This window comes from Podarcis melisellensis (genome assembly GCF_964234715.1).
Source record: "Podarcis melisellensis genome assembly, chromosome: 8".
Classification (NCBI taxonomy): domain Eukaryota; kingdom Metazoa; phylum Chordata; class Lepidosauria; order Squamata; family Lacertidae; genus Podarcis; species Podarcis melisellensis.
This window is the reverse complement of record NC_138540.1, coordinates 80,936,272-80,963,894: the sequence shown is the minus strand read 5'-3', so window position 1 is coordinate 80,963,894 and position 27,623 is coordinate 80,936,272. Positions and strand designations below refer to the sequence as shown.

General features: G+C 52.0%; 1 protein-coding gene across 5 annotated transcripts; it reads left to right on the top strand.

The window, feature by feature from the left end:
* Positions 1-466: 466 nt before the first annotated feature.
* On the top strand, positions 467-27,192 carry LIPE (lipase E, hormone sensitive type). 5 transcript variants are annotated; one of them, XM_081921966.1, is made up of 11 exons: positions 1,069-1,087; positions 9,656-9,738; positions 9,895-10,427; positions 13,391-13,481; positions 14,637-14,782; positions 15,502-15,687; positions 17,254-17,548; positions 19,058-19,285; positions 20,751-20,921; positions 24,246-24,631; positions 25,844-27,192. In XM_081921966.1, exons 2-11 carry the CDS (start codon positions 9,681-9,683, stop codon positions 26,372-26,374), a joined length of 2,625 nt encoding a protein of 874 aa, XP_081778092.1. In that variant the 5' UTR covers positions 1,069-1,087; positions 9,656-9,680; the 3' UTR covers positions 26,375-27,192. The 5 variants fall into 5 exon arrangements, with proteins under 5 accessions (XP_081778091.1, XP_081778090.1, XP_081778092.1 ...); XM_081921968.1 differs by lacking the exon at positions 1,069-1,087 and adding an exon at positions 8,429-8,631; XM_081921965.1 differs by lacking the exons at positions 1,069-1,087; positions 9,656-9,738 and adding an exon at positions 467-580.
* The last annotated feature ends 431 nt before the right edge of the window (positions 27,193-27,623 follow it).

The following is a 27,623-nucleotide window of genomic DNA, read 5'->3' as shown; positions in this document are numbered from 1 at the left end:
TGCCGTGGATCCGCCCACACTTATTGCTGACAGGGAGCCCCATTGAATCCAATGGGGACTTACTTTAGAGTAATTTACGCGTACGATTGCACTGCAGATCATAGCTGTCAACTTTTCCGTTTTCTTGCGAGGAATCCTATTCGGAATAATGGAATTTCCCTTTTTTAAAAAAGGGAAACGTTGACAGCTATGCTGCAAATACAGTAAGCAACAACAAAACAACAAAAAACCGTGCATTTGCAGGAAAATAAGCATGGGTATATTAATTATATTAGGCGGCGCGGGACATTAGAAAGCGTCCCGAGCTTAATCGGTATCGATCCCCTGGCGTCCGCACTTCGGCGCGCCCGGCCCCTTTAAGGCCGGGCTGGCTCGGGGAATGCGGAAGCAGGAGCCGGGACGCCGTTGCCGTGGGAACCGGCTCGGGTGACGTCGCAACCGCCCGCCCCTCCGTCCCCGCCCACGACTCATTGGCGAGCGCCCGTCATGTGGCGCTACCGAACGTTCGCTCCGAGGCGGAAGCCGGTCTGGAAGGGGGCTCACAGGGGGCCGGCGGGGGCAGGAGACGGAACCCCGTTGGGTAAGTAAAGGGCCAATCAAGGGGGAGGCGGGCTTGCCTTTTGAGGCGTTGGCACGTCCCGCCGCGGTTGCTCCCCCCCTCAAAGTTGTAATGGTGGGGTCTGAGTCCGCTCTTCCTCGTTCTGTGGGAGGGCGCTTCCATTAGGGAAGTGGGGGGGGGGGCGGTGGGAACATTAGGCGGTAGACAGTTATTGTTGGGGGGGGGCGGTTTTCAAATAACGTTGTCCCTTAAAGGCCAGCTCACTTTATGGTGGCGTTTGTGACAGTGCCATGGGCCGTGTTGTGTGATTGTTGAAGGCTGAGAGAAGGTGGCTGCAGCCCAAAGTCACTTAATGAGGGCGTGGGAGGATTTGAACCCGGGTCTCCCAGTCAGTCTGGCGCCCTTAACCTCTGCAGGTTAGGGGCATGGGGTGCTATCCCCCCTGGAGGCAAATCTACACACACATATGTAGGGGTTGCAAGGGGTGGATTGTCAGAGGAAAATCTCACGCAAGGATCGCAGGTGGAGGTATGTAGTTTGGAGCAGGAATGCATGCAGAAATTAACGCTTTGACTTGTTACGACAAACCCCTTTGCAGTAAAAAAACAATAATAACATAAATAAGGAGCAGCGGTAGGAGATCAAGCAGTCAGCTTGGTATTGTTGGGGTGTGTGTGTGAAGGAATCCAAGGGTAATAGACTAATACTCTCTCACACACACACTGCTAGGATAGTAGATCCTGTGGAAACCCCAGCTGGTGGATCCTTTTTCCCAGAGATGGTCCTCAGGGGTGCCTCAACTCTTCTGAAGGATCTGTGGTGATTCATAGGTGCAGAGCTTGAGGCCCAGCTGAAAATAGCAAAGGGGTGGTCCCAAACTATTTTTTAATAAATGCCCAGCAGGTTCTTGTGGCACTATAAAGATCAACATGTTCAATTTGCTTTAAGCTTTTGTGGACTTTAGTCCCAACTTCGTCGACATGAATAAAACGTTGTTCTGAGTTATGGGTATATGCAGGATTACTTATCATGCAAGTGATGAAGTCAATTGTAGACCGTGGGATCTTATGCTATAATAAATGACTTGTAAACTGCTTAGAAGTTCTTTTTATAATCGGTAAATAAATATTGTTAAGTAAATTTTGAAATGTTAGTTTTTAAGGTGCCATAAGAATTGGGGGGGGGTGTTTTTTGCTGGGGCAAGCTAATGTAGCTACACCCTCTGGAAGTTGTTGCAATCAAGTCCCTTATGGGGCTTATGTTGCTGAAAGTATGATCCATGGTATCTTGACAGGATTTGTATTTATTATGTTATAGCTTAAGGACCTGAAGGCAATGTACATGGTTCTCTTACTATTTTATCATCACAACATCCTTGTGAGAGAGATTAGGCTGGAAGATAGTGGCTGACCAAGGTCATCCAGTGACCTTAGTGGCTGAGTCGGGATTTGAACTCAGGTCTCCCCAATTCTAGCTACTATATCACATTGTCCCTCAGCGACATCTGCTAGAAATTAACTGTGTGATCGACTGTGATGGTCCTTTGGAAGATGGGAGTGGGCTCTAGAGCTCAGTGGTTGTTGGGTCCTTTTGAATACAGTGTAAGAGAGTGTCAGATTTACTTGAATTAAAATGTTTACTAAATTATGGCTTTTCTATTTAGCATATTAAGCAGAGTGTGTGTACTAGATATTCTGCCTCTAGAAGTTCATATATGTTATTGATCAGTAGTGAAAACTTTGCAACCCTGATGCCAAGATGTGGGAAGGGAATTTCTTAGCATACCTTCCAAGTGTGTTTTTGTGTGTTTGTTGTGTGTGTGTTCTCTGTGTGTTCTGCTCTGTGCCCCATAATTGGGTGGCACCTGGGCTTCTGGGTAAGAATGTTGTTTCTGTGTATCCTATGTTTGCCTGTGGAAATTTTCAGTGAGATTCTCAGATACCAGCTGCATATATCTGAAAATTCTATGAGATGGAGGTGAATTAAAAATTTGATATTGGGGCTTTAGGAAGAATTATGTAAGCTTTCAGGTTCTGATATAGATTTAAGCTGCTGACCATCTGTGTGCGGCAGTCTGGATGATAAGCACTAGTTTCAGAGTCCTACCCAAAGTAATTTCTGAACTCTTAGTCTGCCATCCTAGACACTGTTACCTGGGAATAAGTCCTGTATAACCAATAAGACTTACTTCTGGGTAGATATGCGTAGAATTCCACTGCAAATGTCACACATCTCTGCTCTTAAATACAAAATGTTTTTGCACTTTTCCCTTGCTGGGATGAATTTTGGATGACAGCTTCTTGTAGAAGTTGTCAAGATTGGTTCCTTCTGTCAGTAAAGGCCCAGTTTAATCATTCTTGGGCCTTGTGATTCCATCCTCTCTTGGCTGTGTCTTCCAATTACTTTTTAATGAACCACCGTACCACATCCCTGCGAGCCCTGATAAAACAGCAATTCTAACAAGGTTTATTTTATTTTTAAAGTTATACACTGAGTGACTGGGTATATGTTCAGATTGCTTCACAGGTCACAATATTACATTCCTCTCAGCCAGGAGTTCTGGTGATTTCTTACTGCCCTGGGGACCCCCTGCCCCACAAACATTGTTGGCATCTGTCTGTCTCGAGAGAGAATGGAGTGCGCCTCTGGGGGGTGAAGTCAGGCCGTGTTGTTTCTGTCGCGTTAAACAGACCCAAAGTGACCTTTCTGGGGCGCAAGCTTGGGCAGTGTGTATGGAGGTCCTGCACTGCCCAGATGACAATCGCTCCCTCTTTAAAGAAAGATATATCTGCAAAATTGGTTTCTCGAACCAATGCCTGTCCTTAATGGCAAGGATTCGTTTCAAGGTTTAGTAATGTTTTTGCATATTTCCCTGGCACCCTACTCTCCAGCCCCTGAGCAGTTTCACAGAACTCGTTTTGTCACTTTTTGTCTAGTCAGTGAATTAGCTTCTAACATGTCATGCTGAGTTGGTACCGCTGTTATTACAGTTCTTCTTCCTCGGTAATGGCAGCGCGATTGGTTTGCAGAACTTGTTGAGGCCTGCGAAGGCGTTGCCTGAGGTGCCACATTCCCAATCTACGAGCGTTGCCGAAGCGGGCACCCTTTTGCTCCTGGCAGAATCTCCGACCAGCCTTTTCTCTGCCCTCACGGTCACGCCAAGGGGCAGGGAGGAGGCCGGCAGCTCAGCTGGCGGCCACAAAGGGAGATTTGTGTTGAGCGCGCTTGGCACAGCTTGCGCCTGTGCCCCAGAGGTCACCTGATGATCTTAGCTGATGCGGGCATTAGCCCTGGCAGAGCTGCGTGAGATGCTGTTTCTCGCTGGTTTGTGTTTTTGCTAGAAACTGCGGGAGTGGAGCACCTGGGGTGAGAAGGTGGCGAGCGGAGGGGAAGGCCAGGAACGGGTGCGGGTCTGTCCGCCAATCCGAGAGCCACGTGGACATGGTGTGACACGGAGGAGGCTCGGCTTTCACCGCAGCTCGTCATTCCTTAAGCTAGCCCCCCTTCTCTCCCCCCTGCACAGCAGAGGTTAAAGGGCAAAGGTTTCACACCCTGCCGAGAGGAGGAAAGAAAAGGGAGATAGTTGACTTCCTCCCTCCCTCCCCAATCCCTGTCCAGTTCCAGCTGCGAGGCTGTTCCCTGCCCTCTCTCCCAGTCCCCTGTTTTCCATGTTTTTGGCTTTTGACATGGGCCCCCTTTGCTGCCTGTGCCCCTTGCTCTCATCCTTCCCCCATGTATTTCCTAGTTTACCCAGAAACATTTCTTCCCCAACAGATGCCAAAGTGGTGACTCAGCTGGGCAAGTCTCAAACTCCACGTCCTGGGAGGGAATGGTGAAAGCCTGGGCATCTCCCGGCAGCGCAGATCTTTCAGCTCTTGCTCAAAACAAAGTTGGGGGGAACTTGTAACACGTTTACTGCTCCTGGATCCTCCTGCATCAGCCAGCAGGGGCTGGGAATACAGCAGTGACAGGGCAGTGAGGAGGCCCTGGCTTGTGGGTTGCTAAATTCCTTGGGACCCAAGTACTGAAATGAGCCCCTTCCCCAGTATCAACCGTCTCGGACCGTATGATTGGCAAGTAGGGCCTTGTTGGTAGTGGCACCATTGGCGGCTCGCCTGTGACGGGGCCTTTTTTGTGGTGGTCCCTCATTCATGGAATAACCTTCCTAATGAGGTACGTCTGTCTCCATCATGATTAACTTTCAGGATGCATTTGAGAACATTCCTCTTTGGCATTTGGTGGATGAAGGAGTGCTGTTCCTGGGAATCCTGAGATCACTGGATAAAATAATGCTTTAAACTGATTTTAGAATGTTTTAGCTGTCTTAAAACGCTTTTTTTTAAAAAAAGATGTGTATTTGTTTGCCACCCTGGGCTTCTTCAGGAGGAAGGGTAAGCTATAAATTCAGTAATTAGTAATAAGAATGACGACATCAACAACATCTGGTGGCTTTGAAAGCGAGATCCAGGCCGGGAGAACCAGCTGCAGACTGGTGGTTGGAACATGGGAGGACAAAGGGGAAACTGATATATATAATATGCTTCATAGCTCACTTTTGTAACTATGGAGTTATTGTCCATTTTGTTGCAAGCTGCCTCAAGATTTTGGCTGCTAAGAGAGGTATAACTACTTCAAATAAATAAGTTAACTTCAGCGGTTGAGGTGCCCCTGCTGCACTGCATAGAAAGATACTTATTTCTTTCCAAGATCCAGGATGATGAAAACTGGTTCCGCCACTTTGCAGCAGGAGCTGACTGTGCACAGTGCTGTTTGGCTAGTGCCCGTGACGTTACAATCCCACACCTGGGAGGTTTCACCACCTTTTATGTTTAAAAAGGCGATCTTGGAAGCGATGACAGATGCCGACGTGAATAACTCGGCAGCCTAGCCCCAAGAAGAGAATAAATAAATTAAAAAGGCGTTGTGGAATGGGCAAGGTGAGATAATTCAGTTGGCATTCAGATTGCTGATAGGCCTGTCCCTCTGACAGAGTGTCAAAAGAGTGGGGGCAGGATAGGCTCAGTTTGTGTGTGAGAGAGAAAAGTGCGTAAAAACCTTTGCAGAGGTGCATTTGCCTGCACTATGGACACCTTACGAGCACATGTGTTTTTGAAGCATGGTGTGTGCTTATGATGAATCTGGGATTGTTTTTTGTGGAATCAGAGTGGAGGAGGGAGCAAGGCGTGAGGAAGGAATTGGGAAAGTGTGTTTGTGGGGAAGGCATAACAAAGGTCAGAAACGGAGCGGAATTGCAAATTCCTGTTAATCGGAAGGGAAAGAGTCAGAGGGCAGAAACGACAGGTATTTTGGAGTGAGGAGCAATATTTCATTTGGTATTCGAATAAATAAAGATATTCCAGCCCCTGCATGAAAAGTTGGCATGGGCCGCTTTAAGAATAGGGCTGAAGTCTGACCATTTCAAATAGTGCCCCACATTGTCTGATTTAAATAGAACTCTCAGGACCATTTGCTGGCGAGTCTATGATCCCTATTAGTTTTTTTCTGATCTGGCTCGATGAGTGCAATGCCCCTTTCTTGCCCTTAGCGCTCTGTACAAAGGCTGTTGCTCTACAGCAGCCCAAGCTCAGATGAGCTTCAAGGAGCCCCATGGGACCTGTCTGCGCATGGGGAGCATGTGGCCCTCCTGGAAAGAGTTGGTCTAATTGGCACCGCTCTTGAAAACATGGTCACGGGAGCCCCATAAACAGCCCTGGCTCCCTGCCCTGTGTGAGGAAGAGCAGGGGCCTGTTCTGTTCTTCTGGTGCAAATAGCGTCATTCTTCTGTTACAGAATCAACCAACTCAGTTCCTACAGTATTAAATGCAAACAAATATAATAGGTCTGTGGTTGCTGAGGACCAGGGTTTTGGAATCTTTGTTGCCACACTATTTCACAGGGTTGGAAGGGACCCCTAGTCCAACCCCCTGCAATGCAGGAATCTCAACTCCATGACAGATGGCCGTCCAACCTCTGCTTAAAACCTCCAAGGAAGGAGAGTCCCAACTGTTGAACAGCTCTTACTCTCAGAAAGTTCTTCCTGATGTTTAGCTGGAATCTCCTTTCTTGCAACTTGAATCCATTGGTTCGGGTCCTGCCCTCCAGTGCAGAAATATATCATGTGGTGTAGAGTATAATAATAAGAACTGCTAGACTCGCCGCGTCCTTTTAGGGGGGGGGAGCACTAGGTTTCTGGTCCTCATTGATTGCAGAGGAAGAAACAGGCAGCGGCTGTGTACACAGTGCTGCTCACTCTGGCTCCGGCGTTTGAAGCTGTAGTGTGCATGGCATTAGCACCAATCCATTATCTATCCTGTAGTTTCTTGGGAAATGACGCTGTTTGTTGTGTTTCCCCTCGAACCAGCTTCCATCCAGTTCAGAAATACCGTATATGCCATGTTCCCTTTGCAATTAAGCTGAGGTGTGTACATTTGAGGCAGCTGCTGCACATGCTCAGATGACAGCTTCAGGAATAGGAGTTGGAGGCATGGGCGTAGCTAGGAATTATGTTAAGGGGAGCACGACTTTTGTTAGGGGGAGGCAGAACAGAGCTATCTGCGACACAATTGGTCAGTTAGTTAAGTATTTTTATTTATTTACTTGATTTAGGGGGGCAGCTGGGATGCGGGTGGCGCTGTGGTCTAAACCACTGAGCCTCTTGGGCTTGCTGATCAGAAGGTCGGCAATTCGAATCCCCTCAACCGGGTGAGCTCTCATTGCTCGGTCCCAGCTCCTGTCAACCTAGCAGTTTGAAAGCACACCAAAAAGTGCAAGTAGATAAATAGGTACCACTCCGGCGGGAAGGTAAACGCCGTTTCCGTGCACTGCTCTGGTTTCGGTGTTCCGTTGCGCCAGAAGCGGCTTAGTCATGCTGGCCACATGACCTGGAAAAACTGTCTGCGGACAAACGCCGGCTCCCTCAACCTGTAAAGTGAGATGAGCGGCGCAGTCCCAGAGTTGTCAGCAACTGGACTTAACTGTCAGGGGTCCCTTTTACCCTTTTAGGGGGGCAGCTTCCCCCCCACCCACAATTAGAGGGGTTCTTGCAACCACAGGAAAACCCAACAGGCAATGCACTTTGGGTGAAAATATCTCCCCCTGCTCTCCGGTGTGTACAACAACATGCAAGTGTGACTTGAAAAGTGGGGTGGGGTGTGGGAGCAGCCGTATTTTAAACATCGAGAATATACAGTGGTACCTCGGGTTACATACACTTCAGGTTACAGCCTCTGCCAACCCAGAAATAGTGCTTCAGTTTAAGAACTTTGCTTCAGTATGAGAACAGAAATCGTGCTCCGGTGGTGCGGCAGCAGCATGAGGCCCCATTAGCTAAAGCGGTGCTTCAGGTTAAGAACTGTTTCAGGTTAAGAACGGATCTCCGGAATGAATTAAGTACTTAACCTGAGGTACCACTGTACACACGTAATTCCAGCTGGAGCAACAAGCATCCGAGGACTGAGACCTCCATTCCCCACAACCCCTAAATTTCTGCCTCGTGCTCCTCATTTTCCTCTTGTCTCCCCACTCCCACCTGTTGCTCTCTCCCCAGTTTTCCTAGCCCAGCTTCCCTCACAAAGCATCTTCCCAACTGGGGTCCTTTGCACTCTCAGAAAACAGTACCTAATAATAATAATAATAATAATAATAATAATAATAATAATCCAAAGCCAGCACCTTCCACCCTCCCCACAGCTTTGCTGCAGGCACCAAATATATCCAGTGAAGAAAATAATTCATGCACACCAACCACAACCTAGTTTATTCCAGCCATGGGTTTGCGGAGAGGGAACTGGCAGCGGAACTGGAATGTTGGAATTTTGATGCAGCGCCTGAGCATTCCAGAACGCTGCCGCCGAGGGGGAAACAGAGAGATGGGCTGAGACGGGCAGCTTGGCCCTCCTTCCCCTTCCCAGTCAATCCCAAACTCTCCCTCCCTCGTCCCCTCCTCCAAGGCGGGGCCAGCCTGTTGACTTCCCCAGCCCTCTTTTAAGCCGGCTGGCTGGGCAGGCAGCCAGTGGCCGAAAGGCAACTCCAGGCGGCATCAGGAAGCCCTGGTCCTTGGTGGGCAGCGGTGGGTGAGTACCCTCGACAGAAGCCCCTCTCTCTTCCTGTGCTGAGCGTCTCCAAGAGCCGGCTGGGGTGTCAGCTGCCTCCTGTCCCCTGGTAGCCTGAGATCAGGCTCTTGCCTCTTCAGCGATCCAAGACCTCTGCTGCTGCCGCTGGCCTCCCTGGCAGGGCTGTTGTCAGGATTTTTGAGGATGCAAAGAGCTTTGGACGTCTTTGAAGTGCTGGAGGCTGCTCCTAACTATTTGGAAGGCCTGTTGATAGGATGATGGTTATTTATTAAATGTGGGTGGGCTGTGCCTGTGGGGAGTGCTTTGGGCACCTCTTGGTGAGGGTCGAGGGCTTGCCAGTCACAGAATTAGAGTTTTGGAAGGGACCCCCCCCCCCGGGTCACCTGGTCCAACTCCTTGCAATACACAGCCATCTCTGGGCAGGCTCAAACCACCAGCAGTCAGAGGCATGTCCCATCGCTCCACTTGAAAGGGAGCAGGTTTTTGCCTGTACCTCACCAGGGTCAACAGCTTAAGTTGTGCGCTCACCTTAACCCCTACCTGCTCTTAGAAGTGAGCTGCAACAAGTGGCGGGAGGAGGGATAAAAGAGGGAACTCAGGGCCCCCACTGAGATGTGGGCAACATCTGCCTGTTCCATCTATTAGGAGTAGGCTTGATGTTCTTTTTGGGGGTTTTTCCAGTTTTATTTCCGAATTTCAAAAGTTTACAGATTGATACGTGCTTCCAAGTAGACGTCCATTTCCCATACAGCTTCACCCTACCATAGTTCTCCCATAATTTCTAAATTTGCTGCATATTATAAATATTCTGCACTGCTGCTCTTCATTCAAATCCTGCCTGCATTTTTTACATGTTTACGTGGAGTGGGCTTGGTTCTCACCTGCACAGCTTCATCAGGAGAGCCCGTCGGGTGTTATTCCTGGGTGCCAGAACCGTTGAGAGAGAGTGGGGTGGAGCCCTCTGGAAACGGGTTCTTCCGTACATTGATATTGTCTTAGTAAGCGATGCCCGCTCTGCTCACAGGGCTTCCGGCCTGCGCGGAGGAGACATGGAAGCTGAGGAATCAGGGAATGTGGAGTACGTAGCTGAGGCAGTGACGGGGGAGTGTAAGTAAGGGGCAGGACGTCCGGCGAAGGCGCGCTCTTCTCTTGGCGAGAGGCTCCTTACGCTCAGTCGCAGCAGCATAACTTCTCCACCCGGCTCCCTTCGTACTCGCCTCTCTCTGGGGGACACCCTCTCACAGCTCTCCTTTCCTCTTCCAGGCCCCCCCGTCGCCGACACCATGGATCCTCGGCCCCTGTTCCAGACCCTGCATGCGCTGGCGGAAGACAACGTCAACTTCTTCCAGGAGAGCACCAGCGAGACGGGCCGGCGCTTTGTGGCGGCCTTCACCACCATCCGGGAGCACGCCCGGTGCCTGGAGCCGGTGCTGAGCCACTTTGCCACCATCTACCACATCTTCGACCTGGACGAGCACACGCCGGCCAACGGCTACCGGAGCCTGGCACAGACGGTGCGCTGCTGCCTGGCCCACATCGTCCACAAGAGCCGCTACGTGGCTACCAACCGGCGCAGCATCTTCTTCCGCACCAGCCACAACTGCGCCGAGCTGGAGGCCTACTGCACCGCCTTGACGCAGCTGCGAGCCCTCGTCTACCTGGCCCAGCGCCTTCTCACCCAGAACCGGCCCGGCCACCTCTTCAACCACGAGGACCGAGGGCTCTCAGAGCAGTTCCTGCAGGAGTACATCACCATGCACAAGGGTTGCTTCTACGGGCGCTGCATGGGCTTCCAGGTGAGGTGGAGGGAAGGCGCTCAACCTGCCTGGAGGTGCTAGGCTTTGGGGAGTTGGCCGTTGATCCGTTGAAGGCATCAGTGAACCCCCACGTTCCTACCTGTCATCATTTCTGTGGTCTCCTGTTCTAAAAGGTCTTTCCCCCTAGATGTCCTCGCAGTGGGACATCTATCTGCATAGTTCCTGGGGGCATGAGCTGCTTTGGACTGAGTCAGACAATTGCTCCATCAATGATAAAAATTATAATTACAATTAATTACTTATACTCTGCTCATCTGAATGGGTTGTCTCGGCCACTCTGGGTGGCTTCCAAAATAATATAAAAAACACAGCCAAACATTAAAACACAGCCAGGCATTAAAAATGTCCCCATACAGTGCTGCCTTCGGATGTCTTCTCAAAGTTGTTTACCTCTTTGACATCTGAAGGGAGAACATTCCACAGGGCGGGTGCCACTACCGAGAAGGCCCTCTGTCTGGTTCCCTGTAACTTCATTTCTAACAGTGAGGGAACCACCAGAAGGCCCTCGGAGCTAGCGCAGTATCGCCTCACTGACTGGCAGCAGCTCTCCAGGGTTTCAGATGAGGAGGGGGGACGTTCTCAGCCCCACCTAGAGGTGTCAGACACTTATCCTGTATATAAGGCAGCGGAGCTGCAGCCCTCCTCCTCCTTCCCCTCAGCCCAAACCCTGTGAAGTTGCTGACTGCCCTCTCCAACACCATCTATAGCTTGGCTGAATTTGCCACAGCTGTGTTTTCTTGCATTCATCCCTTGTTGGCCTGGCCTGACTTCTCCCTCTGTTGTTCCTCCACCACTGGCTGCATTCAGCTGTATTCTCCTGGGGGCAGGGACCTGTCATCATCCCCACCCCACCCCCAGTGTTTGCTTTGTGTTTTTTGTTACTGATTTTTACGTAGTGGCCATCTCATACTGCCGTAGTAATAATTGCCAGGAGAGCCCACTTCATCCCAGGAGAAGCTGGTGCCCTTTCCTCACAAGACCTCTGTACTCCTCCCAAGAAGTTCACCTTGTTCTCTGCAGAGCTCACGCCGGTCCCCATCAGCTCCCTTAATCTGATTTGCCCAACACAGAGCCCTCCGTGTTTGTCCCGAAGGAGCCTCTGTGGCAAGAGCTGCCTGCCACACAGCGGAGTCTGGGCCTCCCCGTCACGGAAAGCCGGCTCTGGCCTTCCCCTTTCCTTCCCTCTTCTTTTCCACGCAGGCGGCAGCCTTGGCTGCGTGGCCCTGAGCCATGGGTCATGCAAGTCCCTCTGGCTCTCTCCCTCCTCCACCCCGACACACTTGCCAGTCATTGCTCTGTCTCACAGGAGACGAAGTTTCCCGGCTGAGTTTGGATCTCCATTGCGGAGCTTCCCTGACTCTCTGACTTCACCCAGAGGGTCCATGCAGCCAGGAACCCTGGCAGGACTTGACAACAGGGATCCAGCAGTTCTTCTTCTTCTTCTGCCTCATCCTTTTCCCGCATGTTTGGCTCAGGCTATGAGAACCAGGCCCGGCCAGGCCTCTGCCTGCGAGCAACCAGTTCCCCAAACACAACATCCTGTTCCCCGCCTCTCACGGTTTGGTCCTCTGGCTATAGATTTCTCAACTTGCTTTTCTCGGGCTTGGAACCAGCAGCCGTGTTTAGGAAGCCTGGTGTGGCCATGGATGTGCCGGACCGGATTCGGTAATGGACTGGATTAGGGTCAATCAATCAAACCTTTATTGCATTAGCATACAGCCATAGCAGGATAAGACAAAAATGATAGAGACAAGCAACCAAACAAGATTCAAAGCAATATTACTGGCATTATGACATTTAAATTACGCTAAGACAATAATGTAAAGATTTAGTTGCCGGCGCCGGGAATCTAAAATGCGGATGTATATAAAGCATATAATGGCCCCAAAATAGGCTCGGCACATTAGGTTAAAAAGGTAATAAAAAGAATTAAAACAGGTCCAGGTCTAGGACACACTACCCAGTCAGAGTAGCCCTGAGTTTCAAAGCCTGCACTATATAGTGGATTAGGGTCAACAAACCGAAGCTCAGTCCAGACAAGGCTGTTAGTGGGTGATTCGCTAGACAGGATGGATGGGAGGTTGCCTGCTCCTGATGGGGTTACCCTCCCTCTCCATTGATGTTGCTTGAGGCTCAGGTGGCCTTTGGCGGTGCAGAGTGCCTACCATCAGCTTTGGCTGGTGGCCCAGCTCTGCCCCAGTCTGGACGGGGAGAGCCTAACTTCTGCCGCCTGTGCTCTGTAACCTCTAGGATAGTTCGATGCCTCATACGTTGGGCTGCCTCTGAAAACGGTTCAGAAGCTTCAGCTGGTGCAGAATTCAGCAGGCAGGCTGCTTACTGGGGCAAGACAGTTTATGCATATCGCACCAATCCTGGCCCAACTGCATTGGCTGCCAATTAGTTTCTGGGCCCAATTCAAAGTGCTGGTTGTAACCTATAAAGCCTTGAAGAGCTCAGGACCACTGTGCCTCAAGGACCGCCTCTCTCCATATGGACCTACCAGGATCCTGTGATCCTCATCCTGAGGCCCTTCTTTGAGGTCCAGAGGGTGGCAACTTGAGAACAGGGTCTTTTCTGTAGTGGCTCCCCGTTTGTGGAATGCTCTCCCCAAGGAGGCTTTCCTGGCACCGTCATCATACAGCTTTAGGCACCCGTCAAAAACATTCCTCTACAACCATATAATAAGCCTTTTGCTTATTAAACTATCTGTAGCCTTTTAGAAGTGGGTGGGGTGTTTTTAGGATATCCCCCCCCCCCCGCTCCAATTTGGGTTGCCCTGGGCAAGAAAAAGCAAGAAACTAATAATAATAATAATAATAATAATAATTTATTTATACCCCGCCCATCTGGCTGGGCCTCCCCAGCCACTCTGGGCGGCCTCCAGATTATTTAATTCATTAAGAGTTTCTGCCCAGCCTTAATGTTGACCTTTTCCTTCCCAGTTCGCTCCCTCGATCCGGCCTTTCCTGCAGACCATTGCCATCAGCCTCGTCTCCTTTGGGGAAAATTACAAGCGCCATGTGTCCGGCATTGGTGAGTGGTAGTGGGGGGAATGGCAGGCATATCTTGGCACATCAACAACATGGGAACTGTGTTCCTCTCCCCATCATGTCCCCCTGAACACCAAAACGCTTGTTTCCCCTTCCCTGTAATGCATAGGTGCTTCCTTTTCCCAGGCCAGTGGGTCAAAATGCTGTTCATCTCACGTTATTTGTATTATTTTGACTGTGTGGTGTCATGTTGGACTAGGAACCTGGGAGAGACCGGGGTTCCAGTCCCGCCTAGGCCATGGATGAAGTTCACTGGGTGACCTTGGTCCAGTCACTGTCTCTCAGCCTAACCTGCCTCACAAGGTTGTCGTTGGGATTAAATGAGGGTGGGGTGAGAAGAGATCCATGTATACTGCCTAGAGCACCTTGAAGACAAGGGCTATAAACAAATAAATATCGTATTTTCCCGTGTATAAGACTAGGTTTTCCCCCCTTTAAAATAATGTAAAAAATTAGGAGGTGTCTTATACACGAATACATCTCCCCCCATTTTTTTAAATCTGAGTCCCCTAAAATAGGGGGCATCTTATACATGGGGGTGTCTTATAAGACGGAAAAATAGGGCAGTTACAGTGGAACCTCGGGTTACGTTACCCTTGGGGTAACTTCGAGTTGCGAAAGCAGCAAACCCAGAAGTGTTTTGCCGTGCGCACATGCACAGAAGCGGTCTCTCCGGTTGCGAAAACTTCGGGATATGGCCGGACCTCTGGAATGGATCCAGTTTGCAACCAGAGGTACCACTGTATTTTGAAGTATAGGCCAAACGTCTCCCAAGGGCAGAAAAGGTTGTCTCAAGTCAGGAAGGATTCCAATCGCTGTAGAAGCGATAAAACAAGCACATTTTTGCAGCGCCTAAGTGCCACAGGCACATCCCCACTATGCGTAGGAAGTCCAGTGTCTCTGGAAAACGTGTCAACATTTGACCTCACTCTCTGCTACCAGCAATGAGCTTCGTGATACCACATATTTTTATTTCTCTCTCTCCTGCACTTGACGCACAGGGGGATATAATAATGTGGGCAGCCCCTTTCTTGAAATTCGAAGCAGAGGTTTTCCCCATAGCCATCACCCAACCACTTTGATCTCTCTCCCTCTTCTTCCTCTTTCTCTCTCTCTCTCATGCCCCCCCCCTATTCAGGCGTGGCCGCCAGCTCTCTCTTCACCAGCGGGAAGTTTGCTATTGACCCCGAGCTCCGTGGGACAGAGTTTGAGCGCATCACTCAGAACCTGGACGTGCACTTTTGGAAGAGCTTCTGGAACCTCACCGAGATGGAGCTGCTGGCTGTGAGTCCTGCCTCAGACGACAGGAGGTCGGACCTACTGGGGGGGGGGGGGAGAAGGGACCTTGGATGGGAGAGAGACTCTGCCTGGGTCAGAGGGGGGAGGTTTGGAAGAGGCATGATCAGATGGCAGGGAGCGTGAGGTGAAGCAGAGGTTGTGGGATGTGAAAGATGGATGGAGGGACAGGTTTGGGAGGCCACCTATAGCAACAAAATGGGCTGTCCAAATTTTGGACAGGCGTCTCCACCCCCATCACTCAGCCCGGACACTGAGGCCCAGCTCTGAGGGCCTTCTGGAGGTTCCCTCACTGCGAGAAGTGAAGTTAGAGGGTACTAGGCAGAGGGCCTTCTCGGTGGTGGCGCCCGACCTGTGGAACGCCCTCCCATCAGATGTCAAGGAAATAAACAACTACCTGACTTTTACAAGACATCTGAAGGCAGCCCTGTTTCGGGAAGTTTTTAATGTTTGATGTTCTATCGTGTTTTTAATGTTCTGTTGGAAGCCACCCAGAGTGGCTGGGGAAACCCATCCAGATGGACGGGGTATGAATTGTTTGTTTGTTTGTTTATTATTATTATTATTAGTGATGCAGCACTGTTGCTGCCATGCATGCTGCGTACCTGGTCCCTTGCGGGCCACCTCTGCCCTGGATATTCCTGTGGGGAACTGCTCTTTGGATATTCACTCCTAGAGTGCTTACACAGCTTCTGCCCTCTCCGCAGTCCCTCGCCAGCATGGCCTCCTCCCAGGTCCGGTTATCCCGGGCGCTGCTGGTGCCACCACACTCCTTCGACCTGCCTCTGGTTGCTGACCCTCAGCTGACAGTCACCATCACCCCTCCAGTTGCTCACACCGGACCAGGAGCCGTGCAGATGAGACTCATCTCCCACGAGCTGCGGGAGGGACAGGTAAGCAGATGGGAGCAGCCGCGGGTTGGCTTGAGCTAGGGTGGATGCGCAGGGTCAGACCTTGTAGCTTCGAGGCATGTGGGATCAGACCTCTCTCCCTAGCCCTTGGGGCTCTCCCTAGGCCACGCCCTTCACCAGCCCTGCCCCGCCCCCTCAAGGGCTTTTGCCTTGCTGGAATTTGTCCTTCAACAGCACTGATGCCTCTCGCCTGCCTGGATGGAAAGCTATTGGGGGGGGGGGGTTTCTGTCATTTTGCATGGCTGGAATGTATCGTGACATCCATGGCACAAACAATCACACACGCCGCTTTTGCATCCGATTGCAGCCACCTGTGCCCTGAGAAGATTGCCTGCAAGGGAACTTGCTCCGCAGGCTGAAAAAGCTTCTCCAGGCGTACGGTCTCATCACGAGGCCAAACCGTTCCCGGGCAGGACCCTGGCCGAGCAGGACTGCTCTGTAATTGGATGCCGTCCCACATGCCAGTTTCCCTGACTGCAGGAAACCTGGAGTCAAGGACAAGGGAGCTGGTCTGTCCTTCTCTCTGACGTACAGCTTTTTAACCACTCTGCTGCCATTCAGAACATAGGAGACTGCTGGATCAGGCCAGCAGCCCATCCTGCCCAGCACCCTGTTCTCATACTGGCAGACCAGATGCCTCTGGGAAGCAGACCCAAACACAAGAGCGCTCTCCTTTTCCTGTGGTTTCCAGCAAATGTTGTTTTGGTCATTGTCTTTGTTGCTGGGGGTGTGTTTAATTGTATGGCTTTCATTGTTAGCTGCTTGAGGCTTTTTTTAAGCAGAAAAAGCAGCATATACAGTGGTACCTTGGTTCTCAAATTTAATCCATTCCAGGAGTCCGTTTGACTCCTGAAACGGTTCGAAAACCAAGGCGCGGCTTCCGATTGGCTGCAGGAGCTTCCTGCACTCAAGCGGAAGCCGCGCCCGACGTTTGGCTTCTGAAAAACATTTGCAAACCGGAACATTCAATTCCGGGTTTGCGGCATTCGGAAGCCGATTTCTTCAGGAGCCAAGCTGTTCAACTACCAAGGTACCACTGTACACATTTAAAATAAGCGCCTCGTTTTCAGTGCTCCGGTTCCAAGGTTACCCTGAAACTCAGACTTCTGTCCTTCCTCCTCCCCCTTTCCCCCCTCACATGCCTGTTACCTTCCTCCGGGGTGTGATCCTGGCTTGCAGGACAAGAGCAAACCAGGGTTTGCTGCAGACGACTAGGATAACTGTGATTTGCCTCAAATCAGGAACCTGGGGAGGGGGGGGGGGAGGGCAGATTCCATGTTCCGCAACGGTTGAGGGTTACCCAAATGCAAAATTCATTTTTTATTTAAACGGAGGATCATTCAACCATCCAATTCCCTGCTTGCAATCTGGAGCAACAGATTCCAGGAATGCGTCACAGCAGTCTTGTTTGTCAAGAGAGCCCTTTGAGATTTTGACGGCCTCGGGGACTGGCACCGCCAGGCGGCGGCAGGTGGATGCCAGCTGGGCGCCTCTTGCCTCTCGGGGCCTGGCACTGCACCCTCGACCGCTTGCTTTTCCCTTTTCTAGGACAGTGAAGAGCTCTGCAACCTCATGCGCCCCGAAGGCCCCCTAGCCCTGGAGCTGCGCTGGAGGACCAAGCCGCTGCCTCGCTCGCCTTACCTGGTGGTGCATTTCCACGGCGGCGGCTTCGTGGCCCAGACCTCCAAGTCGCACGAGCCCTACCTGAAATCCTGGGCTCAGGAACTGGGCGCCCCCATCCTCTCCATCGACTACTCGCTGGCGCCGGAGGCTCCCTTTCCTCGGGCCTTGGAAGAGTGTTTCTATGCCTACTGCTGGGCCATCAAGAACTGCCACCTGTTGGGTGAGAAAAGGAGGGCTGGGGGGAAGGAAGAAGGTGGGGGCCAGAACTGGGCTTTGGCCACATTGGCCTGAGAAGGAACCAGCTGCTAAGATCTTCCTCGGAAGATCACAGGAAGCTGTGCTGTGCTGGCTCTGACTGTTTGTCTGCCTAGATCAGTGTGTCCCTATGCCAGGCATGGACCACAGCTCCCATCTTTAGGGTTGCCATACATCCGGGAAAACCAGGACATGTCCTCTTCTGCGGGGCTAACATGCCCATTTGGGCAGATTTTTAAATTTTAAAGGAAGGGTCTGGGTTTTTCAGGCTGTTCTCTTTTTTGCTCTTCAAATTATGGCAACCCTAGCATCTTAGAATCATAGAATGGTGGAGTTGGAAGGGACCACGTCGATCCTCTAGTCCCTGCAATGCAGGAATCTTGTCTCCCTACCAGAGACTCTCACCCACGACCCTGAGATTAATTGTCTCACTTTCTGCCAACTGAGCTTTCCTAGGAATGACCCTGACCATTGGCCATACTGGCTGGGAACAGAGAGTCAAGGAGCCTTGGGGGCAGGGACCCAGGTTCCCCCCCATCCTTGCCCTGTCCAAATCTCAGACAGAGCTCGGTTTCCCAGGCATCCTTCCAGAGATGGTAGAAGGCCGTTTCGCATGCAGAGCTGGAGACCTCCAGATCTGAATGGCATCTCCCACTAGCACCCCAGCAAGCATGGCTCCAGCAAGCAACATCTGGGGGGGGGGTCATATTCAGTGTAAGGTCTACTCAGTGTAAATGCCTTGTTTGCATAGAGCTAAAAATAATAATAATGAAAGCCTTCTACCAGCTTTTGCCCTGCTTCTGGCGCACAACAGGTTTCCAGCGCCAGCCACCCAGCCAGGCTTCTCTTGGGGCTCACATGCTGCTTTGTTCATTGACTTATTATTTCATGAAATTTATGCACCACCGGGCTGTAAAAGTAAAAATTAAATCTCAAAGCTGTTTACAGAAAGAAGGAAGCAATCAAATTATTGCTGCGAGCAGTCGAAAGCTGCTAATTAAAGCATTTTTGAAAAATAATAATAATTAAAAATCATGGACAATGAGAAACAGATTAAAACACATATCAGCAGTCTGCATCAGTGGTTCCCAATTAGCTAAGTACTGTGAACCTCCTATTTTTTCAAAAGCCAAGCCAGGGACCCCACCCCACCCCCCACTTTTGAAAAATGTTGATACCTCTATGGTAGTTTTTTGTTATGTCCCATGGAATTCCTGGGGTCCACAGACTACCAGTTGGGAACCACAGATCTACATGGGCCTAAAGAAAAAGGTTTTTAGAAGGTGCTGAAAAGAATACAGTGAAGTTGCCTGCCTAGTGTCAATAGACAGGGAGTTCCAAAGTGCGGGCACTGCCACTGCCTGCGGTGTCTAGCATTCAGAGAGGGTTCTGCTGCTGGGTTGTGAAAAAGAGTGCTCTACCCTGCTTGCCCCGAGTGGTTCTGACCTCTTTTCTCTCCCCCACCGCTTGGCAGGTTCCACAGCCCAGACGGTGTGCCTGGCGGGAGACAGCGCTGGCGGAAACCTGTGCATCACGGTCTCCATGCGGGCGGCCGCCTTCGGGATCAAGATGCCGGACGGGATCATGGCGGCGTACCCGGCCACCCTCATGCAGGTCTCGGCCTCACCCTCCCGCCTCCTCACCTTGCTCGACCCGCTCCTGCCTCTGAGCGTGCTGTGCAAGTGCCTCAGTGCCTATGCCGGTGAGGGCAGGGGGTGCTCGGGGGGCAAGAGGGGTATCACTCCTGGTGGGCAAAGGGAAGCGGCGGTTGAAGGTCGTAGGGTTGGTTAAGCTTGGCTGTGTGGTTGGTTGGTCTGTCTCGGGAGACCACGGAGGAGTGCGCCTTTGGGAGTGAAGTCAAACCATTGGAGAGTTACAGCGCCTGCTGTGGCTGTTGAGACTGATAAGGGAGAGACATGTTTTGTTGCAGCTGGGGCAGAGGAAGGCGTCCAGTTGTGTGGCTGCATGCTTATTCTCACTGCGCTCCTCCCAGCGGTCATTTCTGCTCTGGTCACTGTGGATGCACGACCTGACTGCTTGTCTCCAGGCACGTCTGCAAGGGATTCCCACGTGGCGGAGTTGACATTGCCAGTCTTCCTGTCTCATCTGCAGACATCTTTGAAATACAGAGCTGAAGGCGTTTGGCTGTGCTGCTTCAGACGCACTGTGGCGTTTCAGCTGCTGCTTTTAAAACGCAAAACTGTTTTCTCTTTATTTCACCGCAGCCCTGTAAGGCAGCTGTCAATCCTTGTATAAGATAGATAATTTATTACGGTCAGCTTATAAAACACACTTGGAGGTACAGTAACAGAAGGGAAACAAACAATTAAAACAATGTACAACAATAAATTAGGGACGCGGGTGGCGCTGTGGATTAAACCACAGAGCCTTGGACTTGCAGATCAGAAGGTCGGCGGTTCGAATCCCCGCAACGGGGTGAGCTCCTGTTGCTCAGTCCCTGCTCCTGCCAACCTAGCAGTTTGAAAGCATGTCAAAGTGCAAGTAGATAAATAGGTACCACTCCGGCAGGAAGGTAAACGGCGTTTCCGTGCGCTGCTCTGGTTCGCCAGAAGCGGCTTAGTCATGCTGGCCACATGACCTGGAAGCTGTACACCGGCTCCCTCGGCCAATAAAGCGAGATGAGCGCACAACCCCAGAGTCGGTCACAACCGGACCTAATGGTCAGGGGAGGGGTCCCCTTTACCTTTACCTCACAACAATAAATTTAAAATTAACAAACGCAATAAGCGTATAGACACTTGAAACTTTAAGATAAACTACCGCAGGGAACTGACCCAGATTCACCCATGGAACCAAGTTTGGGGATTTTCTTAACGAACTAGTTTGAGTCGGGAGATGGTCTGCGCCTACAGATCTGTACACAGAACCTGGCGACCATCCGGGTCATCTTCTGATCTTTGCCTAACAGGAAAAGGTCGACTTTTTGCTTTTCCGGGAGGTCAGCGAACCTCACCAGTAGGCAGCGCATATACTAAAACTCGTATAATACTTGTACCCCGAATAAATCCAGAACATGAAAGAGGTGGTGAGGAGTACTGTGAGAGGTGTAGGAAAGGGAGCTGGCAAAAATCAGGGTGTGTTTGTACAGTTTTAGGGAACACGTCTCGGCCTGACTGTGGGCTTCTTTCCCCCCTTTCCATTCCAAGGGATGGAGCCAGAACAGTGCGAGTCTCCCCCCCTGGAGAAACTGAGCCCCGTGAACATGGTGCGCCGAGACACCACCATGCTCTTCCGAGACTTGCGCCTGGGAGCCTCCTCCTTGTTTGGTTCCTTGCTGGAGAACACGGGCAAGATCAATGGGGCTGATGCCCCGATAGGTAAGAATCAGCCCTCCCCCATCGCTCCTCTGCCTCGCCATCTTTTCTTGCTCCTCATTCCCCGCCGTCCTCTGACCCATCTTGTCTCTGCAGGGCGCTGCCCCTTCTCCTGGGGCCTGCGGGGCTCCTGCCGGTGCCCCCTGGCCCAGCTGCTGGCGATGCTGTCCCTGGTCTTCCGATCGCAGGGCCCGACTCTTACTAACCCGGCAGCTGGTAGGAGCCGCCTCCTGCCCCTAACGGCATGCAGCGCTGCTTGAGGCGAGGAGAAGGGGGCGGGGCTGCCTCAACGCCCTTGCTGGCCAGCCCCAGGGGAGGCTTCTGCGGCTGGCACAGGGTGGCATGTGCATTGGCATCGTCTGAACAGGGTACAGAGCTGGCTGGCTTGGGGTGTTGTTGTTGTTGCTGCTGCTGGTTCGGCATGGCATTTGTGGGAAAGAGCTAGATAAGGCTTTGGAGACAGGGAAACTCAGATTTTGCACTGCTCTGTTCTCATTCTGCAGTATTAATTCCGGCATCCTTGCAAGCTGAAAGCTCAGCTTTTTTCTCTACATTTCGCTCTTTAACGGTTCCATCAATCGCTAGGTTGAGAGGGGAAGGAAAAAGAGTTGTTCACTCAGGCTGGATCTACACTGATCTGTAAAAACGCTTTAAAAAAAACCATATAATATAGCTCTCAATGCTAATTTCCATTGATGACGGATTGCTGCTCTACAGTGCCCTCTGGTGTCACATTCTTATTACACATTTTAAACGTTTTAACTGAGCAGTGTAGATTAGTCCAGTTTTGATGACCTGAGCCAAATTGGACCGTTGTTTCTCTCTCTCGTCTCCATCCCTCCAGCTGCTGCCTCACCTGCTGCACTATTGAAGGCTAGAACCTTGTTTCCTTTCTTTCTCCTGTTCTTTTGGCCGTTCCTTCAGGCAAGAACCGAAATTCTCAGAATTCTGCAGGGGTTTCTGTGTCCTGGGTTTTTAGGCCACATTCCTCATGGCAGCCGCTGCTTGGGAAGTCTCGCCTGAGCAAACTGACTGAGTTACGGCCTGATACACTGGGTCAGCATCGCATGCAGCACAATCCCTGTGCAAAACAGCCTGGCATTGATTGGCAGCTGCTGACGCCAGTGGGCCTCAAGGAGGCTGCCTTCCTTCCCGTCATTGGCTGAATCCTTTCCATGGTCCATGCTGCTGGGGAAGGGAGCAGGAAGGGGAGAAGGGGGAATTATGTTTGCATCCTCACAGGGAAGAGGTAGAGCCTGTGCTTCTTTGTGCAGAAGGTCCCAGCTTCAACCCTTGGGATCACCGGGTAAAAAGATCTTTGCTAACAGACCTGAGAAAGACACTTGTCTGAGGCTCTGCAGAGTGACAGCTGGGGAACTGGGCTGGGTTGGTGGGTCGTCTGTTTGGGCCAAATTCAGCTTTTCATGTTCCGTGCAAAGGTGTCTCTGGTTCCATTTTCACAGGCAGTGTATCTCTGACAATCGCTGGGAATCACAGGCAAGGAGAGAGGGCTGTTGATCTCAGGTTATGCTTGCAGGCTTCCCATGGGCAACTGGCCAGTCCCTTTAAGAACAGGGTGCTGGACCAGATTGGCTCTTCTGTTCTTCTACCCACAAAGCAAGCTGTGCCCTTGTTTTGCAAAGGGAGGCCCACTTTTGTGCTTTATTCTGGATTTTTGGAGGCGTTAGATCAGGCATGTTCAAAGTCTGTTGCGGCAGTTTATTTTCTGGGGGGAAATCCTAAAAAACCCTCAACAACTTCAACCCTAAAAAAAGGTTAACAACTTCGGTTGGCCTTTTGGTTGGCCCTCACAGCCCTTCACTTCATCAAATCTGGCCCTCTTTGAAAAAGTTTGGATACCACTGTGGTAGATGATGGTGATTTAAATTTGTATATCAGCCTCTCATGCGAAGATCTCAGGGCAGTTCACAGCATGAAATACAGACTAAAACCACAAAGCAGATAATAAATGTTATAATTTATTATTATAATAATGGTTTTATAACTTGCTGGAAGCTGGCCAGAGTGGCTGGGGAATCCCAGTCAGATGGGCAGCGTATTATTGTTGTTGTTGTTGTTGTTGTTACAAAATAAATCAGATTCTCCTCCCGCAAACACATTTAAAAGGACATGGATTGGCTAATTAAACAAAGACTAGGGAGAAGAGGAATGTTTTTGCCTGGCGCCTTAAGATATGCAATGAAGGCGCCAGACAAGCCTCCCTGGGAAAAGCATTTCACAAATGGGGAGCCACTGCAGAAAAGGCCCTTTCTCATGTTGCTACCCTCTAGACCTCTCATGGACAGAAAGAAGGGCCTCAGGTGATGATCGCAGAGTCTGGGGGTGGTTTCTATGGGGAGAGGCAGTCCTTGAGGTATTGTGGTTTGTTTGTTGTTGTTGTTTAGTCGTGTCTGACTCTTTGTGACCCCATGGACCAGAGCACGCCAGGCACTCCTGTCTTCCACTGCCTCCTGCAGCTTGGTCAAACTCATGTTTGTAGCTTCGAGAACACTGTCCAACCATCTCATCCTCTGTCGTCCCCTTCTCCTTGTGCCCTCCATCTTTCCCAACATCAGGGTCTTTTCCAGGAAGTCTTCTCTTCTCATGAGGTGGCCAAAGTATTGGAGCCTCAGCTTCAGGATCTGTCCTTCCAGTGAGCACTCAGGGCTGATTTCCTTCAGAATGGATAGTGCGGTTTGTTTACAAAACTGCAAAGAACCATGTGATAACAAGGAGGAGACAGTGGGGGGTCCTAGCCAGGGAAGGTATGGGGAGATGTGTGGCGTGGACAGGTAGGGCAGTGTGCTCCCTGCAACAAGAGGACATTCTGCCCCCTTTGTAAACTGGAGCATTTTACCACAGTCCCCAGGGGTGCTTCCTAGATCAGGTGTCACTTTCTCTCCTCGGTATCGGGTTTTGCAGCAAGAAACAGGAAACAAAAGCAGCTGTGGGCTGTGACCACGGAAGGGAAGGGAGCAGGTTTATCCTCCTTCACCCCGTTGTTGTTGTTGTTGTTGTTGTTAATTGGATATATGTACCGCCCTATACCTGGAGGTCTTAGGGAGGTTCACAGAACAAAATCAAAATATAAAACCACAAAATATATAATCAAAATAAAAACAACAATCAATAACCACCTCTCCCCAAACCCAGAAGCTGCTAATGTGTGTGCGCAGAGAGGGAGGGAAGAGTTATTGAGTGAACATTGGCTCTAGGGAAACAGTGAACGCTGGGATTTGTGCTGAGAGGGGCAACGACGGGTCTCACTGTGGTCGAAACTGCACTGTGAGGCACACACTAACCAGTCACTCCCCACCCGGCACACAGAGCCTGTGAGGAAGAGCATCTCCGAGGTCGGCCTCAAATCCAAGTCGCTTGCTAGCAGCAAAGAATCCCGCAAGAGCCAGACCTATCAGAATCTTTCCAGTGCCTCAGATGCCTCTCCGGCCCAAAGCCCTGCCCAAAGCCCCGCCCCGGCCCCAGACCCGGACCCTCTGGCAGCCAGCTTCTTCATGAGCGACGGCACGCACGAGGCGGTGCCCCCCAGCTACGACGGCACCCTGACCTTCCCCGACGGCTTCCAGCCTCTGCGCTCCGACCAGCCGGCCACCTGCATGCCCCTGGAGCTGTCACCCATCGTCAAGAACCCGTTCATGTCGCCGCTGCTGGCGCCGGACGCGATGCTGAAGGGGCTGCCGCCCATCCACATTGTGGTGAGTGAGGCTGTGGGGTAACGGCGCCAGTCTTGGCCCCCTGGACAGTGGCTGGGCTGGTTTGGGGCTCGCAGGATTCGGGAGGTCAACAAGTTTGAGAGGCGGGTGCTAGGGTCAAGTCAGCAATAACTCACAAGGTGTCAGTGAAGTTCAGACTTCATTCAAAGAAACAAAGAAGCTCAGGCCTAGTGAGGCCAGAAATCTCCCTAGTAGGTCTTGTCCCAATGAGACAGTTGCAAAGGCTTTGCACCGCTCTCTAAGTCTCCTCCTCCCCCACGTCCTTCCCTCGCAATCTGGAGGGATTGGGGAGCTGGTCGCAGCAGGAGTTGGGGACTCCCTGGATTCTTCAGTGGCCGGTCTCATCTCTGCCTACTGGCCCCCTTCCTCTCCTGCCTCTGATTCTGGACTGCTCTCTGCCACAGACTCTCCCTGCTCACTAAACCTTGTTACCTCTCCAGCTTCGGACACCTCCTTCTCCCAGTCTTCTCCTTCCCCCTCTGACCACTCATTGTCGTCCCACCACCAATCCCCAGGCTCTGAATCTTCTTCCCCTGGGGGTGCCCTTGGGGGCGTTCCCCAAATGATGCTTTCTGCATCCAGCCAGTCCATGACAACAGGATACAAAAGCTAGCAGGCCGACCTCCCTCGGGCTTCACAGAACTGCGAAGTTGGTTGGCAGGGTGTGGGGAAACAGGTTTCAGCAGCACGTGTTAAGGACGTCTTTGCCAGGGACTCCCATCGGCCACAGTCCCGGCTAGGGGCTGATGGGAGTTGGGGTCCAAAACACCTAAAAGTCACCAAGTTGGCAAAGGCTGTCTTAAGGGAAGAGGCTGAGGTGGTAGGGAGTTCTCTGGGGCAGCGTGGGATGGGGAGAGAAGCAAGGGAGAGGCTGTGTTGGGCATTTCAGCATCTCTTCTCCAGAAAACAGCCCACTGGATGCCTCAGGGGGAGAGTCGCCCCTTGGCATGATGGGAATATCCTTCCATTCATCAGATGGCCAGGCAAACCCTCTGTAGGAGTCTCCTATCTCTCTTCCTGTCCTTTTGACTTTCCTTTGCCCCACCCTCCTGTGGACCCCCACATCTCCCGCTGCCCCCCACCCCACCCACACGGCAATTGGGCAGGGTTGTCGCAAGTTCTCCACCCCCTGGTTTACAGGTGGCAGCCCAGAGCCATGCATTCACTCTGCCTCCCTTCCCTGCCTCTCCCTAGGCTTGCGCCCTCGACCCCATGCTGGACGACTCGGTGATGTTTGCCCGGCGGCTCCGAGCGCTGGGGCAGCCGGTGACTCTGCGGGTGGTGCAGGACCTCCCCCACGGCTTCCTGAGCCTCTCCCAGCTGTGCCGCGAAACGCGCCAGGCCTCTGCCCTATGCACGGAGCTCATCCGGGACATCCTGGTCCCCCAGGATCCGGCCACGCAGCAGCCCGCGGCCACTGCCTCCCACCGGAAGCACCGGAAGCTGGAGAGGACCTCCCACAGCACCGGGGCTGCCGCCAGCCGAGCCGCCAACCACACTCTCGCCCAGGAGAACAGCGCGGCGACGGCCGCCGAACAGGAGGGGCCAAACGGCGCGGCGGTGGGGAGCGGTGCAACGCCCGACGCCCAGGCCAGAGCAGCCCAGGAGCACCAGGAGGGCAGCAGGTCCCCCGAAGGCCAGCAAAGTGGGGCCACAGACAGGTCCACACCCGCCTCGGGTCCCGGCCCCTCCGACGGCACGGTGGGCAGGGGGGTGGGGGCCTGAGCCCTCCTGCATCACTGGAACCGCTTTGTTTGAGAAGGTGTGGCGTGGCTTCATTTTGCAGTGGAAATCCCTCTTGGTGCTTTTTTTCGCACTCCTGCCATTGGTGGGTTGCGGGAGGCAAATGTCCCGTTGCTTCCAAAACCCGGGAGCCGGTTGCCCCGTATTCTCCGTTTTTATACATGTTGGAGTGTTTTTAAAAGGGCAGAACCCCGCTGCCAATGGATCCTGGCAGTCCTGGAGTTTGTGCGCCTCCTTCTTGCCCACGGCCCCTTCCACAATCCTGCTCCTTTCTTCGCACACCAGCAGTCCCCCCCCATTCCTATGCACATAACACCCCACTGCCGCCCGAGCACCCCCAAGGACAATCTGTGCTGGGGGTGCGACTGGGCACAGATGAGCACAAGCACTGACCTCCCTTCTCCTTCTCGGGAGGAAGCGGGGGGAGCAGGGCAGCTTCCCGGTTCTGGCAGGGCTGCCCAGCCCCCTCCTCTCCCTTGCACAATAAGCATAAAATCAGCCACTGCCCAGTCCCAACCCTCAATGGGGCGTCCCGGCTGCCACTTCTCAGTATTCACTTTTGTTCTCGGGGGACGCATTCCACCACACTGTGACCTTCCTGTCCTCCAAACTCAACAAGCTCCCCCCACTTGCCTTTCACTGTTGTTGCTGCTGCTATGAACCAAACCGGGGTGGGGGGGGGAGAGAAGGTGCTTCTACCCTCCTGAAAAAGGGCTGTGGTGTTCCCTCCCCACCTGCAAGGGATGCGGCGGGGGGGCGGGGGAACTATTTTTGTAAATAAAAGCTGGTTCGATTTTGAACGACTCGTTCTCTGTCCTTTGGATGTGTGTGTCCGTGTCCCTTCAAGCAGTCCCGGTAAGGCTGAGAGAGGCACCCTGCGGGCGGAATAAACCTAGAAGAAGAAGAGTAGTAGTAGTAGTAGTAGTAGTAGTAGTTTGGATTTGATATCCCGCCTTTCACTCCCCTTCAGGAGTCTCAAAGCGGCTAACATTCTCCTTTCCCTTCCTCCCCCACAACAAACACTCTGTGAGGTGAGTGGGGCTGAGAGACTTCAGAGAAGTGTGACTGGCCCAAGGTCACCCAGCAGCTGCAGGTGGAGGAGCGGAGACGCGAACCCGGTTCCCCAGATTACGAGTCCACCGCTCTTAACCACTACACCACACTGGCTCTTCTACCCTACCTGTTGCTCTTGGCCACAGCAATACTGTGCTAATCAAGGCAGCAGTAGCAC

Coding starts and splice junctions, on each gene's coding strand:
- LIPE (XM_081921964.1), top strand. CDS start 985: ATGGGGTGCTATCCCCCCTGGAGGCAAATCTACACACACATATGTAGG. Junction 14,783..15,501: donor CCGAGATGGAGCTGCTGGCT/GTGAGTCCTGCC, acceptor CCCTCTCCGCAG/TCCCTCGCCAGCATGGCCTC. Junction 20,922..24,245: donor TGGGGCTGATGCCCCGATAG/GTAAGAATCAGC, acceptor CCCGGCACACAG/AGCCTGTGAGGAAGAGCATC.